At 32.4% G+C, this 15,237-nt stretch overlaps 2 protein-coding genes across 2 annotated transcripts; one reads left to right on the top strand and one right to left on the bottom strand.

The window, feature by feature from the left end:
* Positions 1–477: 477 nt before the first annotated feature.
* LOC118048181 (DEAD-box ATP-dependent RNA helicase 38) lies at positions 478–6,446 on the bottom strand. Its single transcript, XM_035057761.2, has 8 exons — positions 6,090–6,446; positions 5,360–5,653; positions 4,752–4,979; positions 2,246–2,311; positions 1,453–1,854; positions 1,245–1,356; positions 1,024–1,109; positions 478–770 (listed from the first exon to the last, which is right to left on the bottom strand). Exons 1-8 carry the CDS (start codon positions 6,315–6,317, stop codon positions 708–710), a joined length of 1,479 nt encoding a protein of 492 aa, XP_034913652.1. The 5' UTR covers positions 6,318–6,446; the 3' UTR covers positions 478–707.
* Positions 6,447–11,771: 5,325 nt separating this feature from the next.
* On the top strand, positions 11,772–14,529 carry LOC118048182 (uncharacterized). The gene is made up of 2 exons (XM_035057762.2): positions 11,772–12,683; positions 13,762–14,529. Exons 1-2 carry the CDS (start codon positions 11,935–11,937, stop codon positions 14,414–14,416), a joined length of 1,404 nt encoding a protein of 467 aa, XP_034913653.1. The 5' UTR covers positions 11,772–11,934; the 3' UTR covers positions 14,417–14,529.
* Positions 14,530–15,237: the final 708 nt, after the last annotated feature.

The raw sequence follows: 15,237 nt of genomic DNA, 5'->3' as shown, positions 1-15,237 counted from the left end.
GTTTTTCAAGTTAAAATGGTAATGTTTTGAAAACAAATTAAAAAATCAAACTGAATTTTAATCATATACATGATAAATAAGTTTGAACTCTCTATCTTAAATAAGTTAAAAAATGGGTAAAATTACCTTGGTCATTGTCTTATATCACATGACGGTTTATTCCAAGTCACTACTTGAAGCATACTGGGTGCGACATTTACTAGTTTGAGAATTTGATTAGTTGAAATTAGAGTGACACTTGATTTTATGAAGTTTTCAGATACGAAGGAATTTATAAAATGATCTTAATCCACAAATTAATCATAAAAAAGGAATTGTTAATGTTCTTATTTTTAGTTTAGAGAACTATATTTTAATGATTGTATATTTAGTTTTAATTTAATAAAGTAAGGTTCGAGTACTAATGATTATAGTATACTAGTTATAGATATGTAGTGGAGGATGATTACCTCTAAAAAAACCCAACCACGAAAAGTCTAATAACAAATATGAAATGCACGTAGGCCATTGAAAATGCAATGGTTGTTCTCAAAATGCATTCAAAATAAAAAAAAGACCATCTCAGTAACAAATACCGGGTAAAAAATCAACACACTTGGAAGTCAAGGCTAACCACCACCCCCGCATGGGATTTCACTTAAAAAGACCTCACGGTGGATGCTGTGGCTCATTTCGTTTGTAAAAATCACAGAACATGCGGCTCATTGTCACAGCAAACCAGCTTCCTTGAGAGCAGCCTTGTAGTCCTCTTCACTGCCCCATGATGGTATCTGCATCAGAGATTAACATAATTTAAGCAATCAAATAATAAAATTCAAATTAATCCCTTTTAAATAGCTGACAAAAAAGATTGTGTGATAGATCAATATAAACTCTATAGTATCCACCGATATCTAGCGGTTGAACACCATCTTACCTCTCGAGCATAAATAAAAAAAGAGCAAATCTAAAAAAATTCAAACAGAGAAAGAATTGGAGAATCAAGTATTTTATGAAACCTAAAAAGGCCACTAGGGTTTTTACCTCAGCTACTGGACTATTGAAGTAGCTCTCTATCTTCCTCATGATCATCAAATCATGGTCAGTCATTATGAAATTAAACACAGCCCCTGCAGGATTACATAAAACCACTCAAAATCAATAATTGCTTCTTTCACAGTTGTAGTATTATAGAACATTTTTTTTTTCTAGAGAAGCATTATAGAAGTGCATCTGACAAAGAAAAAGGTCGAACCAAAGTTTACCTTTGCGGCCAAAACGCCCAGCCCTACCAATCCTGTGCAAGTAGACCTCATAATGAGGCTCTGATTGATTTTCATACTTCACTGGGAGATCATAATTGATTACCAAATTAACCTGCAACAGGAAGAGGGCAGGATAAGTTTCATACTCAATACATATTTATCAATGAACACCAGTAAGAAGAGAATTTTGGGTAAATTAAAGAGGCACCTGTTGTTGGTCAAAACCTCGGGCGAGAACATCAGTTGATATGAGAACTTGAGTCAATCCATCCTTGAATTCTTTGACTATTTTATCTCGGTCTTCAAGATTAAGTGCGCCATGAATGGTAGTGACTTCATAGCCTAAATCCACAAGGGAAGTGTGCAGCATGCTGGCACTGCGCTTTGTGTTGACAAATATAATGATCTGGCCTATGTTCTCTCCCAGCTCAAGAATCCTATCTTTTACTACTCCAATCTTGGCAAGTTCATCAGGAAGAATCACCTTATACTGCTTCAATGATTCTAATGACAGATCTTCTTTCTTTACAAAAAGTTGATTGTAATCTTTCACAACCTTTGACACAAAGTTCTTAACGGTCTCATCAAAAGTGGCAGAGAACAGAAGAACCTGGAACCAGATTGGAAATAGAAAGAAGTAAACCACTGGTCTCCAAATTTAGAAATGCAACAAAGTCCTTGATCTGATCCCAACAAACTAATCATTTGATGCATACAAATCTTCTGCACATTATGGATAGCATGCAGGTATGGAATGATCAGTGAAGTTGTTCTTTCATTTTTATTTTTTTAATCTGTATATATGTTATTCAATAATAAAAGTAATTTTTGTTGCTCTTTCTCTCTCATTGTGTATATTATTGAGCAACTATGTATTTTGGTTGTTAGAATTTGAGAAATCAACTTTGAAATCTGAGATGATTAAAGGTAAAGAACTTTTGGATCTTATTTCCTCTACCTTTCCTACCCTCAGTAAAAGATATGTGAATTGCATGACAAACCTGGCAATGAGAATTGAATCTTTGAATGTCCTTCATTATCCTCAAGGAATCGTCTTGAAAGCCATCCTGCAAGAATTCACTCTAAATCAATAAACTCTTATGTAAACCAACCAAAGATCAACAACTTATGCACAACTCATCAAAGATTGTCTACTATCACTTTCAAATGAGACTTGGAGTACAGGAAAGACATTAACACCAATGGGCCTGTAGTCCAGTGGTACTCTTGCAAAAGCAAGAAGGTTTAGAGTCTCACTCTGTCAATTTCATTACTGGTATCAACAAAAGAGAAGACATCAACAAAAACCACTTAATTGAGCCTGTATTCAAAAAAGTAATTGCACTATTAATTAATTCTAGCCAATGCAGTGAAACAGCTAAAGGCACAGATGATGATTGGCAGTAGCAGCATCCGTTTAATCAGAAAATAACATATAAACTAAATCATATAATTAGCATGAAATGTACAGAATTTAATGAAATCTCCTCTCTAAATACATCGCCAGAGAGGTCAATTTAATTAGTATGCCATGTCTATCTGCTTGTAAACATCATTTAATAGTAAATTACTTCAATGAAATGCAACAGTGCAACAATATGTTTATTGTTAGCGAATCACACCAAGTTTGAAGGAAAAAATTTATGAGGTAGGATTAGTTGCAATAAGATCCCCATTAATTAATGATATAGAGTGCTCCATGATTAAGAAAGAATATAAGTGTGATGAGTTTGAAGTATGCCTCGTTTTTTATCCAGTGACACCCAATGTCACAATGTTCTAAAAGGAACAGAATATTTTATAAATATACTTTATTTAGCACATATCAGTCCTTATCCTCAGCAGTGTATGTGAGTGAGAGAGTTAGAAAGATAAGCATTCCCAAACATTCCAGACAACATAATATGGGAAATAACCACAGTGATTCACTACATCTTCATATTTTGTTTAAAAAAATGCAGAAACAAATGAAATTAGCATGTATAAATCACAACTTGAAACTGGGGCAGTGAGCCTTGATACTACAATATTCTAGCTTAGGGCTGGGGTTCTGGGACACAAGATTTGGAATTCAAGACAAGCAACTCGCAGATATTGAAACCAACTCTTAGCTATGAAAATCTTGAACCACAGTTCTGCGGTTTTCCTGCTGTATTCTCTCTCCTGCCCCTCGAAGGCCACTTGACCTCAAGATTGAGGTGGGGTATAGCGTGGTGAAAAGGCTAGAGTTCTCAAGCCCTAAGATTACATACCTAAACTATAGAGAAATTTAGAGGAAATTCTCTGGTGTTTTATTAAAAGTCTTAATAATAATCTTCTTCTCAAAATAAACTAAACACCCCTATTTAAATTAGTCTTAAAATCCTTTATGGAAAAGGATTCCTAATTAAAACTTACTTAATCATCTAGCATTAGGATTCATAAATGGTAAAGTACTAAATAAATTAAAAGTCCTAATCTAAATAGGAAAAAGAATTCAAATACAATTAGGTACATAAAGACAATCTCATGTAGTAACTTCCAAGCCTTATTTGAAGGCCTTCCTGATCTCCAATCATTATTACACAACGCCTTCAAAATTTTCTGTCAAAATTCCAGCTTGATCAGATTAAAAGTTATGCTTGATTTACCAAACTGCATCTTAGATTCTTATTAAACTCCTCAAAACCTAAAAATCTTAACTATTAATGAAATAATGCCATAGATATACTATGACATAAATATTATTATGCCAAGAAAATGGAAGAAATTTCCCCACGTCACAGATTGGTCATGAGCATATACTATGACCACTCTCCTTAAAAGTTGGATGAAATTGCAATTCAGAGACAGAAGACTGTTGTACATGTAACCTTAAACTAATGATTTTGTTTCTGCTACACTATCAATTCTCAACTACTTTTTTCCTTGGAAATTGTGCCTTTATTAATCTCTACTATAATGCATCGACCATCAACTCTTCAACAGCTCTACTTCTGTTCAATACAGACTCATCATTGTATGATAGTACCATTGGACAAGTTGCAGAACTGAGACAGCAGTGGATAGGTAAAACTTGAAAAATCTCTTAAATCAGAACATAAAGCAAGGTGTGCCTATATCAACCTCTACAATAGTGTATCAAACATCATCTCTTCAACTGCTTACATCTGTTCAATACAGTCTCATCATCAATATGATATTGCCATTTGACAAGAAGTTGCAGTACCAAAATGGCAATGGACTGGCAAAACTTAAAAAATTTCCCAAGTCATAACATAAAGCAAAGTGCATTAACTAGGATCAAGTAATTGGGAATTTTTTCGGATCCAATACCCCCAACACCAAGGGAAAAAAAGAAGAAAGGAGGAAGAGAGAGCACCAAGTTGAACTGCTAAAGATATGCAAAAAAATCGCAGCATAGCATAACCGAAGAAACTAAAAGATGCTATGCAGGTAAAGGGTGTCCATTAGTTATATAATATCATGGCAACCATATTAGGAACATGATTCATGTTGTATATGTACCTTGGCCAGCATGTGATCTGCTTCATCAAAAACAAGAACCTTCATATCAGTAACACCCAATTTCTTTTGTGACATCAATCTCTTTATCGTACCAGGAGTCCCAATCACCACTTGTGCAGATATTGGAGGTCGGGATCTGGATCTATCATTATTTCTGCTTTCTATGGGCACCGCACATTCTGAACTTATTCCAGTGTACTTTCCCATCTTCCGAAGAACTTCCATATTCTGAAAGGACGAATTTGTTATCATCAAAACTGAAAATAGCACTTCATTTTAACTGTTAAGTTATATTTTTAACGAAGAACTATTAAATCACTTATTACTAGTGTATTTATCTGAGTTTTAAAACTCAAAAACTTGTGCGAGCCAGGGTCTAAGGATTTCACATGATGAAGATCCAAGAATGTGCTTGTATCGGGTTCCAAAATAAATTTCAGAAATAAAAATGAACCTGAAGCCATCATGAAAGCAAGTGTTTATCATACAAAAATTCCCCAAAATATTTAAAATTTGATATTCCTCCCTCTTATTTTACTTGATTGACCAAACCCAACATTGAAAAAAATGGTAAAGGGAAAAAAAAGAACTGGAACACAAGAACCAACCTGAATTGATAACTCTCTTGTAGGGCAAATGCAGAGTGCTTGGGGCCTTTGTAGTTGTGGATCAACACGACTCAACATGCCAAGCACAAAACAAGTGGTCTTACCAGAACCATTATGTGCCTGAGCAATCAAATCTTTATATGGTGGAGTCATGATCATTGGAAGACTAATAGCTTGAATCTTACTAGGCTTCTGGAATTTCATCTCCACATACAAACCCTTGAGGAGCTCCGGGGACAGGTTCAAATCTTCAAATGTGGATGCCGATGTGTATGGTGTATCCCCTGTTGTAACCTACATCAAATTGAACTGCAAAATTTAAGAACCAAAACTAAAAAAATAACCTTACAATTGGTTGCCAACTTCCAATGTCACAATCAAAACTCAACCAACATTGATTATTGCTTTCCAGCAAAAAACCGTATCATATAAGCCCACTCACTCGTTTGTGCACCAATTACAAAACAAATGAATCAATTTAATAAAAATCTTAATACCCACCGTAAACAAAAGCACATAAAAACTTCAAAAATTTAATCATATGAATTTTTTTATTAAACCCTACTTATTACACAGCAAAAAAAAGAAGAACAAACAGTTAAGAAAACACTAATTTGTTTTATTTAAACCCTAATCAAACAATGAAACAACAAGAAAGTAAATATTCGATCTCAATTTTCACACTAGCAGATAAAAACTGTCTAGAGAGTGTGGGGGGGGGGGATCATACGGCTTGTATTCTAGAGTCTTCAGGTTCGTCAAGGAACTTGTTGACTTTCGTGTTCTCGTCGATAGCTAATGCGTCAACGTTTAGCTCCGATACAGCTTTTTCCTCTGTTGCGCTCGGCTGAACCTCTTCGTCATCTACTTCGTCGCCCCATAATCTTTTAGTCTCCGGCACCGCCGGTTTTTTGCCCTCGGAGCTGGAAGCGGCGGTGGTTTCAGTAACTTCCGCCATTAGAAAGATCGAGGGAGATTGCTATCGATAGCTGATTGAAGTTGAGAGAGGGAAAGAAAAAACAATACCGACAGAGCGTGCAGCAGTAGAAGATTCGAGTTAATTTATATAGAGAGAGACTGTAGAGATTTACTCTGATTTAATTAGCTTAATATTCAAGCGGTGACATTTAGTTAGCTTAAATTTCAAGCTGCTAAGGCGGTTCATAGAGTGAAGCGACAAATTTTATTTACAGTTTCCCTGTGCCAGAGAAATTTCTCCAAGTCTGTCTCTCTCTTTTTTAATCGTCAACAGATAAATATCATTGGTACAACTTTGTTACATTAGATTGGAATTAGAATTAGACTACTTGGTGGATTTTTTTTTAACCTAATAAAAAGGATGTTAAAGTGTTGCCACTGTTTTTTAAAGTAAAATAAAATTTTGTAAATCAGAGTTATAGAATTTGATGCTAAAGGATGATGATGGAAAAAAATGAAAAAAAAAAATTCTAATTCAATTCAAGTTAATATGAAAAATTTGTAATTTGAATCATGAGTTTGAGATATTCTTATAAAAAAAATAAATAAATCAATAAATTCAATATTTAATAAATTTAACATCAAATGCTGAAATCAAAAAAGAAAATAAATGTAGAGAAGGATTAAAAAAAAATAATGTTAACTCGAGCTAATAACAAATACCCATGATCTGGGTCATGAGATAGACATTGTCATATAAAAAAAACAACAAAGTCAAATCATAAACAATACAATGCTAAAGGCTGAAAATAAAAATAATAAAAGAAAAAAAAAATTCTAAAATAGGATAAAAAAGAAATTAAAATAATGAAAAAAAATTGACATAAAAATAAAATAAAATGACAGATATCAATCCAAGTTAAAGTTTTATATATGTGATCCTGATCATGAAACCGCAATAACCACACTGAAAAATTTAATGAAACTCAATTCTAAACACATCAAATATTAAAAAATAAAATTAAAAAAATAATGATTTCAAAAAAGAAACCAAGACAAAAAAAAATTAAAAGAATAAAAGTCAAATATGATATAAAAATTAAATCAAATCAAATTATAAGGGGTGAAATTAAAAAAATAATAAATAAATAAAGATTAAATCTTAAATAAAAATCAATTAGAATGAAATGATAAAAGATAAAATTGAAAACAAAATAATAAAAAAAGATCCAGAACAAATAAAGAACAATCAAAATTAAAAGAATGAGACCCACAATTTAATTAAAAAGAAAATTGAGGACAACCTTTGATCTTGGCTGGGCTGGCATTGTTTTTTAGGGGAAGAGAGAGAGAAAATAATAGAGAAAAAAAAATCAATTGTCACCAAACCACTATTAAAAACCTTGTATGTATCGCCCAATTGGATGCACCTTTGTATAAGGAATCAAAATAGACAACAGTCGGCTATTTTTGGCACTTAGAAGGCGTCACATTCACTATTCAAAGTGCTTAAACGCCTCTTTTGAGTATTGTATGTGCCAACAATTTTTATCTTTTTTTATTTAATTTATTGAAAGATTGAAGTACCATTAACTCCACATGGTATTAACAAAAAAAAAATAACATAAGGACCAAAAAGCCGCTTGCCATAACCTAAGATTTTTTTTTATTTTAAGGGCACCTTAGTAATTATATTGTGCTAGCAAATATATAAAAAAAAATGAAAATTCTCCTGCCCGGACAATTAAGCAAATGTAACTTTTAAGGGTATTTTAAATATTATATTGTGCTAAAGAGTTAGGAAGTCATTCTACCCTAGTCAATATAGTAATGACAAGTAGATCCTGTAGAAAATATAATTTTGCCCCTAAAAACAAGTCATATGGTTTTCATTATAGAGAGCAAAACGGTTTATCATCGTATGAATTTATAGTGAAATGTAAAAGTTTTCATAGTGAAAACACAATCACATATCAATTTTTTTAATTAGAATTAGAAAAAAGAAACTAATTTGGTTAGGCGTTTTAATATTTTAATTGTTGTGGACTCATTCTTTGGCTTTTTCATCATTTGATTTTTTTTTTTGCACCCTATGTTTTATTTGTTTTTTCAATCACATAACTTTTTATTGTTTCAATTGAATCTCTTCATGATTAATTTTTTAATGTTTTGGCATGGTAGTTTGATTTTATTAGGTTAGTATAGGTTTCCTATAGTGTTGGTAAAGTATTTTAGTAATGGGTTGATGTAGAATTTTACCAAACAAAAATGCAATCCATTGTTTATTTGAAATAAAAATTAAAGGACTTAAATTGAAACATATGGAAACAATTAAGCATCTTTCCCAAAAAAAAATTTCCCTTCACCTTTGGCCATTTTTTGCTTTTGGATTTTGGTCAAATTTCTTTTTGGTCCTTGTGATTTTTTAATTGTATGTTGATGTCCTTGTGTAATACAAATGAGAGATAAAGTAGTTAAAAAGTGATTAAGGATAGATAAATTCCTTAATTATTCAATTTACATTAGCAAAGATACTTGTCCTTGGTACTAATGGACTTTATTTAATAAGAGAAGTTCTATTTGTGGTGTTTCTTGCATTTTATCTTGCCGAACAAAATAAATTTAGGCTGATAAAAATAATTTTGTTGATTAGATTCTGGTTTGGGAGATAATTTTAGGGGTTTTTTAGTTAATAAAATATTTGGTTAAGCCCAACCTAGAGCTTAGGCCCCATGTGTCATGCCCGAGCTTAAATGGGGCATGCACCCCCAACGTCCTATAAGTTTGAGTTGTCATGTCCAAACCTAACATTTTTTAGTCCAACCAACACTTTTGGACCTATTTTCTGTTCCTAACGGTCTCAAACAACTCGCTTAAGACCAACACTTCTTTCTAAATGTTTTGAAGACCTCATGCAGGTCTCTCAATACTTTATATTAATCCAATGTATATTATTTTAAATAGAATACAATTCAAAATATCACAGAGATAAAATGATTTTTCAGCCCCTTCTCTACACTAAAAGACAAGATTCATCAGTTATAAATAACTATAAATTCTTCAAGCTCCGGGATTATAATCTTTTTATTTATATATTTTCAGAGCATGTCTCTCTAAAATATCAATACATTTTTTTATATATATAAAAAGTAATTTACTTGAGCTTATGAGAGTCCTCTCATATGCCAAAAAAGACCTTTTGTAAATATTAATTATTAACCACCTTGGCTTACCAAACATTAAGCACCAGCTACCGGCTCCATTGGTTAGGAAGAATGAATCAAATTATTAGAACTAAGAGATTAACTAATTATACAACACACAAGTCTTGTTCCTAAGCTACTTGAATATTTTAGGAATTTATTATTAGCTAATTATTTTTTTCAATGAAATTTAAATTATTTCTTTTTTTACATATATAAATATTATTGCATGAATAAATAAAAAAACTTTGAGTGCTATTGCGAAATAAGATCGGTTGTCTCAGTTTATATCTATCTTTACAATTTCTGATTCTTTGACTTTAGAAACTATTTTTTTAACATTTATTAAAACATATAAATGTTAGTAATTATACATAAAACTAAAAGTCATTAGTGTTTTATTATGGATTGTGAATAGTGCAACCCTTGGTATAATGTATGTTTTGCTATTTTAAAACCAAACACATACTTAAGGGTAAAATCGTATCTGCATATATTTATTGCGCAATGTAATTACACTCATGCCCTTAAAAAAAAACACAACTAATGTCTAAATGATGTTTTTAGTTTTTCACATTTTTTTATATAGTGTAATTACCGTATAGCTCCTAGGGTCATCTTTTGTTTGCCTAAGGTCAAGTGGCATTTCTAGTTTTTTAATCTCGGTTTTTTTGCAATTATCACGTGGGGGTCAAGAGTGTTTTGATTTTTTTAATTTTAAAAAAATGGATGGCGTGCACATAGCACGCACTAGTAAGTGAGAGGTGCCTGTGCTTTTTAGATGGCACCTCCTAGTGGTCGTTGATGGCCTTTCAGGGCTATATCCAAAGCATTGTGTCACCCTTTACATAGTGAACCAGCGCGTGTCGGCATCTACGACATGAAGAAGCTCCGTGTGATAACTTTTCGCCTCCTCCTCGTTTCTCTCTCCTCCACCCTAAAGGGTATGTTGACCTTGTAAAATTGCAAAGTTGTCCTCAATCTTTTAATTGTATCGAATTTGATTTATTTATTTTTTAATTTCATCTCTTATCATTTGATTTTTTTATGTTTTTTAATTAAATTCGATTCTTATTCTTTTGATTTCTATTTATTGTGCTTTCAATTTCTTTATGATTGGATTTTATTTTTTGATTTAATCCATTATCATTTGATTTTAATTTTTTTTATTGAATTTAATCTTCATTTTTATGATTTAATTCCTTTTATTTCAAGTTCTCTTCTTGATTAATTATTTTTTGGCAATTTCATCTCTCATTGTTTAATATTATTGAATTTTCATATCATATTTGGTGGTTATTTTTTATCATACTTTTAAAACCTGACTTAAAAGTCAACTCCTGTCATGTCTTAAGTCACGGGTTGGGTTGAAAAATCGGGGTCAAACAGATTTTTTTTATTTTGTAGGAAGTAAAAATAAAATTATTTTGATAAAAAAATAATAGAGAAAAAAAATTCAATTATGATCCTCTTTTTTTATTGGTTTTTCTTTGTTTTGGATTTTTTTTTTAGATTTTGTTTTCAATTTCATCCATTTCCCATTTGATTTTGTTTTGTTTTTTTATATTAAATATGGTACCCATCCTCTTGATTGTTGTTTTTTTATTCTTTTCTTATTTGTTTTCTTTTAATTTTACCCCTCAACATTTTTTTTTTCAAGATTTAGTTCTCATTTTTTAATTGCTTTTTTTTATTATTTTCTTAATTTGATTTTTTCTTTCTTTCAATTTTGTCCCTCAATATTTTATTTTAATTTTTTGATCCAATTTTGGTTCTCATTCTTTTAATTGCCATTTTTTTTAATCTTTTTTTTATTAAGTCCCTCATTATTTTTTTATTAGTTTTTATATCAGATTTGATCATCATTATTTTGATCATCTTTTGTTTTCTTTTTATTTTTTTTATGGTTAAAAATTTTATTCAAGATTTTATTTTTGGTCATTTATATAATTATTTGGGTCTCATAACTAAAATTGTTGGCTTTAAAGATTAACCTAATTTAACTTTATTTTTTTTTTAATTTTATTATTTTGATATAAAGCTATTTAGTCTTGAGTTTTTAATTTTTTCTTCTTTATTTAGGATTATTCTGGATTGTAGGTTAGTAAAGATAATTCATGTTTATTTAAATTATAAATTTTTTTATGTTAAAAAAATGAACCTCCCTCGCAACACTCACGAGAAAAAAAAAATCTAATTTCTACTAAAACTTATGCTATCAGTTTTGAATGACAATCATATTTTTTTTTACTTCTACAAATTGCGTTGAGAATAAATTTTCTCCTTTTGTTTTTTTTAAAAAAACAATTCATTTGCCACTCGGCAAAGCACGATCAGCTATTCCGACACCAGCGAGCTTCAAAATTCCCAATCTACCATCACGCCCTCAACTTGAATAGAAAAACAAACTGGAAAACCCTGAAATAAACCTTCTTTCTCTGGCAACCTCCTCCTATGGCAGACCTCAAACTCTCAGAAACTCGAGATCTAACAAGAATCGAGCGCATAGGCGCTCACTCCCACATCCGCGGTCTGGGGCTCGACTCAGCCCTCGAGCCACGCGCCGTCTCTGAAGGAATGGTGGGACAGACCTCAGCCCGCAAAGCCGCCGGCATCATCCTCCAAATGATAAAAGAAGGAAGAATCGCAGGCCGAGCCGTTCTTATCGCGGGTCAACCAGGAACCGGTAAAACTGCAATCGCCATGGGTATGGCAAAATCCCTAGGTCTTGAAACCCCATTTGCAATGATCTCCGCTAGCGAAATATTTTCTCTTGAAATGTCGAAAACCGAGGCTTTAATGCAGTCTTTTAGGAAAGCAATTGCTGTTAGAATTAAAGAAGAAACCGAGGTGATTGAAGGTGAAGTGGTAGAAATTCAAATTGACAGGCCAGCAGTGGCTGGTGCTGCTTTGAAGACGGGGAAACTGACTATGAAGACAACGGAGATGGAGGGGGTTTATGATTTGGGAGCGAAGATGATTGAGAGCTTGGGAAAGGAAAAAGTGCAAAGTGGGGATGTTATTGCTATTGATAAGCCTTCTGGGAAAGTTACCAAGCTTGGTAGGTCTTTTTCGCGGTCAAGGGATTATGATGCTATTGGACCGCAGGTTAGGTTTGTTCAGTGTCCTGGTGGGGAGTTGCAGAAGAGGAAAGAGATTGTGCATTGTGTCACGCTTCATGAAATTGATGTCATCAATAGCAGGTGCTTCCATGGAATTATATTTTCAGCGTTTCCGATTGTGTTTTTTTGATGGGATTGAGTTTACTAGTTATTAGGTCATGTTATCCATGCTTGCTGTGTTGTTTTGGTTTGTTGTGATACTTGAGGAAAGATGGAGGAGCTTCTCTTTAACTTAACCCATAATTTGTAAATGTTCACTATTTTGGAGAATATTAGAGATCCCTTAGCCTGTTGTTTAATTACATTTCTTGTCAAATTCCAACCTTTTAACATGGCTACAGCTAAAACCTTAAATTCTTGTTGGCTAACCCATTAGTATTAGCAAAAAACTGGTTACTAATTTTTGTTTAGAATCTTGGTGGTTTTGGGTTGATGAAATATTGATAGAAACACTGCCTTGCACTCTACTCTGGTAAATAAAAATTTCTGGCCTCTTTTAGCTTCTAAATCTGTTATATTTTTAGCTTGTTTATTGTAAGGTGAATATTTGAGATACATGTCGCATGAAAGAAACAGATGACAAATGTTTGGAGAAACAATGCTATGCAACTAAAATGAGAATTTAGGGATTTCTGTCACAGAGTTCGCACGTCCAGAAACAAGGTTACTAACATGAGATTCCTTAAAAGTGTCATTTGCAAAATAAACTAATCACCTCATACGATATTTTATTCTTTGCAATCCTTGCAATCTTTCTTTTTTGGCATCCACCGTGAATTTTTTCTCAAAGAGGATTCCTACACTAGTATATATCCTAAGCCCTCTTTCAAAAAAAATAAAATTGATATGCACTGTTTTAGCTATTATTTGAAGCCCTTGGTTGGAGATCAATCACATATTTTTGGAAACTCTCAAGGCGGTTAATAGGGGCAGAATTGTTTCTGTGGCGAATTTGTTTATGCAATAGAGTTGTTTCTGTGGCTTCTTTACTTTCTTGTACTTCAGGGGCAGTTTCACGGGTTTCTACTGTGATTTTGTGCTCTTTCCTTCCAATTTAAGCTTAATGGAAATAATAGGGCATGTAGCTGTAATTTAGATTCATCATTACCTGCAGATTATTTGTTCCATTTTATCATCTTTTATTGTTCTCCACTTTCAGAACACAGGGATTTCTGGCTCTCTTCACTGGTGATACTGGTGAAATTCGTGCAGAAGTAAGGGAACAAATTGACACAAAGGTGGCAGAATGGAGAGAGGAGGGCAAAGCAGAGATTGTGCCAGGTGTTCTCTTCATCGACGAGGTGCACATGCTTGACATTGAATGCTTCTCTTTCCTGAACCGCGCTCTTGAGAATGAGATGGCTCCAATACTAGCCGTCGCCACCAACAGAGGGATTACTACCATAAGAGGAACAAATTACAAATCTCCACATGGGATTCCAATAGATCTCCTTGATCGCTTACTTATCATTACCACTCAGCCTTATACAAAGGATGAAATCCACAAGATTCTGGACATCAGATGCCAAGAAGAAGACGTGGAGATCGCTGAAGAGGCAAAGGCTTTGTTGACACATATTGGGGTTGAAACATCCTTGAGATATGCTATCCATCTAATTACTGCTGCTGCATTGGCATGCCAGAAACGAAAAGGAAAGGTTGTGGAGAATGAGGACATTACTCGAGTCTACAATCTGTTTCTGGATGTGAAGAGATCAACGCAATACTTGATGGAGTATCAGGAGCAGTACATGTTCAGTGAAGCATCAATAGGAGACGGTGACGAAGATGGCACCAGCGCCAAGCTTTCTTGAAATTTTATTGTAGATGGAGATTTATGTTACTCTTGTTTCCCTCTTTATTTTCTAGTTATAGGCAGCACTAAACTTCCCGTTTGAATATGGTATTATGCTTTGCCTTTCTCCAAGTGTTTAGATGCTCATAGCTTAAGTTTTGTTGGAAAGAAAATAAATATTTGTAAAAAAGGTAGCGAATTAAATTTTTAAAAATTATTAGATGAATTATCATTTTTTATTAATGTATTTTTTTCACAAAATATCTTTTTTATTAACAGCATGTTTTTGAAATAAAAACCTAAAGGCTATCAAAATAAATATTCATAAAAATCTCAATCAATTGAATAAAGGAGAGAAAAGTATCTCTTTAATAAATAAAAAAATTCCCTGTTTATTTTTTTTTTGTTTTGATAAATATATATTTTTTATGAGAATTATTATTTTTTAAACAAAAACTTTGATTTGAAAAGTAATGATTAATGAAAATATAAAAAATATCGTGATAAAATAAAAGAATATTTAATTTGAAAAAATTCTGATAAAAATAAGAGATTTTAACATAATTAAAGATTAAATTAAAAAATTAAAAAAACATACGTAAATAATGATATCAAATCATCTGTCGCCGGAAGCCCTTTAATTTTTTTAACTTAACATTGATATTTTTTCCTCTAGTACAATAAGTTTTTGGTAGCTTCTGTCGAATAAAAAACCGAACTGGGATAGAGTCAATTAACCAGAAAATAAACGAATGAAGTTGTGTTTGATGTGCTGGGGAATTCTAGTTTAGAAGTTAGGTTGTTGTTATTTTTTAAAGTGTTTTTTATTAAAAAATATGT

The sequence above is a fragment of the Populus alba genome, chromosome 6, assembly GCF_005239225.2.
Source record: "Populus alba chromosome 6, ASM523922v2, whole genome shotgun sequence".
NCBI classification, from domain to species: domain Eukaryota; kingdom Viridiplantae; phylum Streptophyta; class Magnoliopsida; order Malpighiales; family Salicaceae; genus Populus; species Populus alba.
The sequence above is the reverse complement of the archived record's forward strand: the minus strand, read 5'-3'. Positions and strand labels throughout refer to the sequence as shown.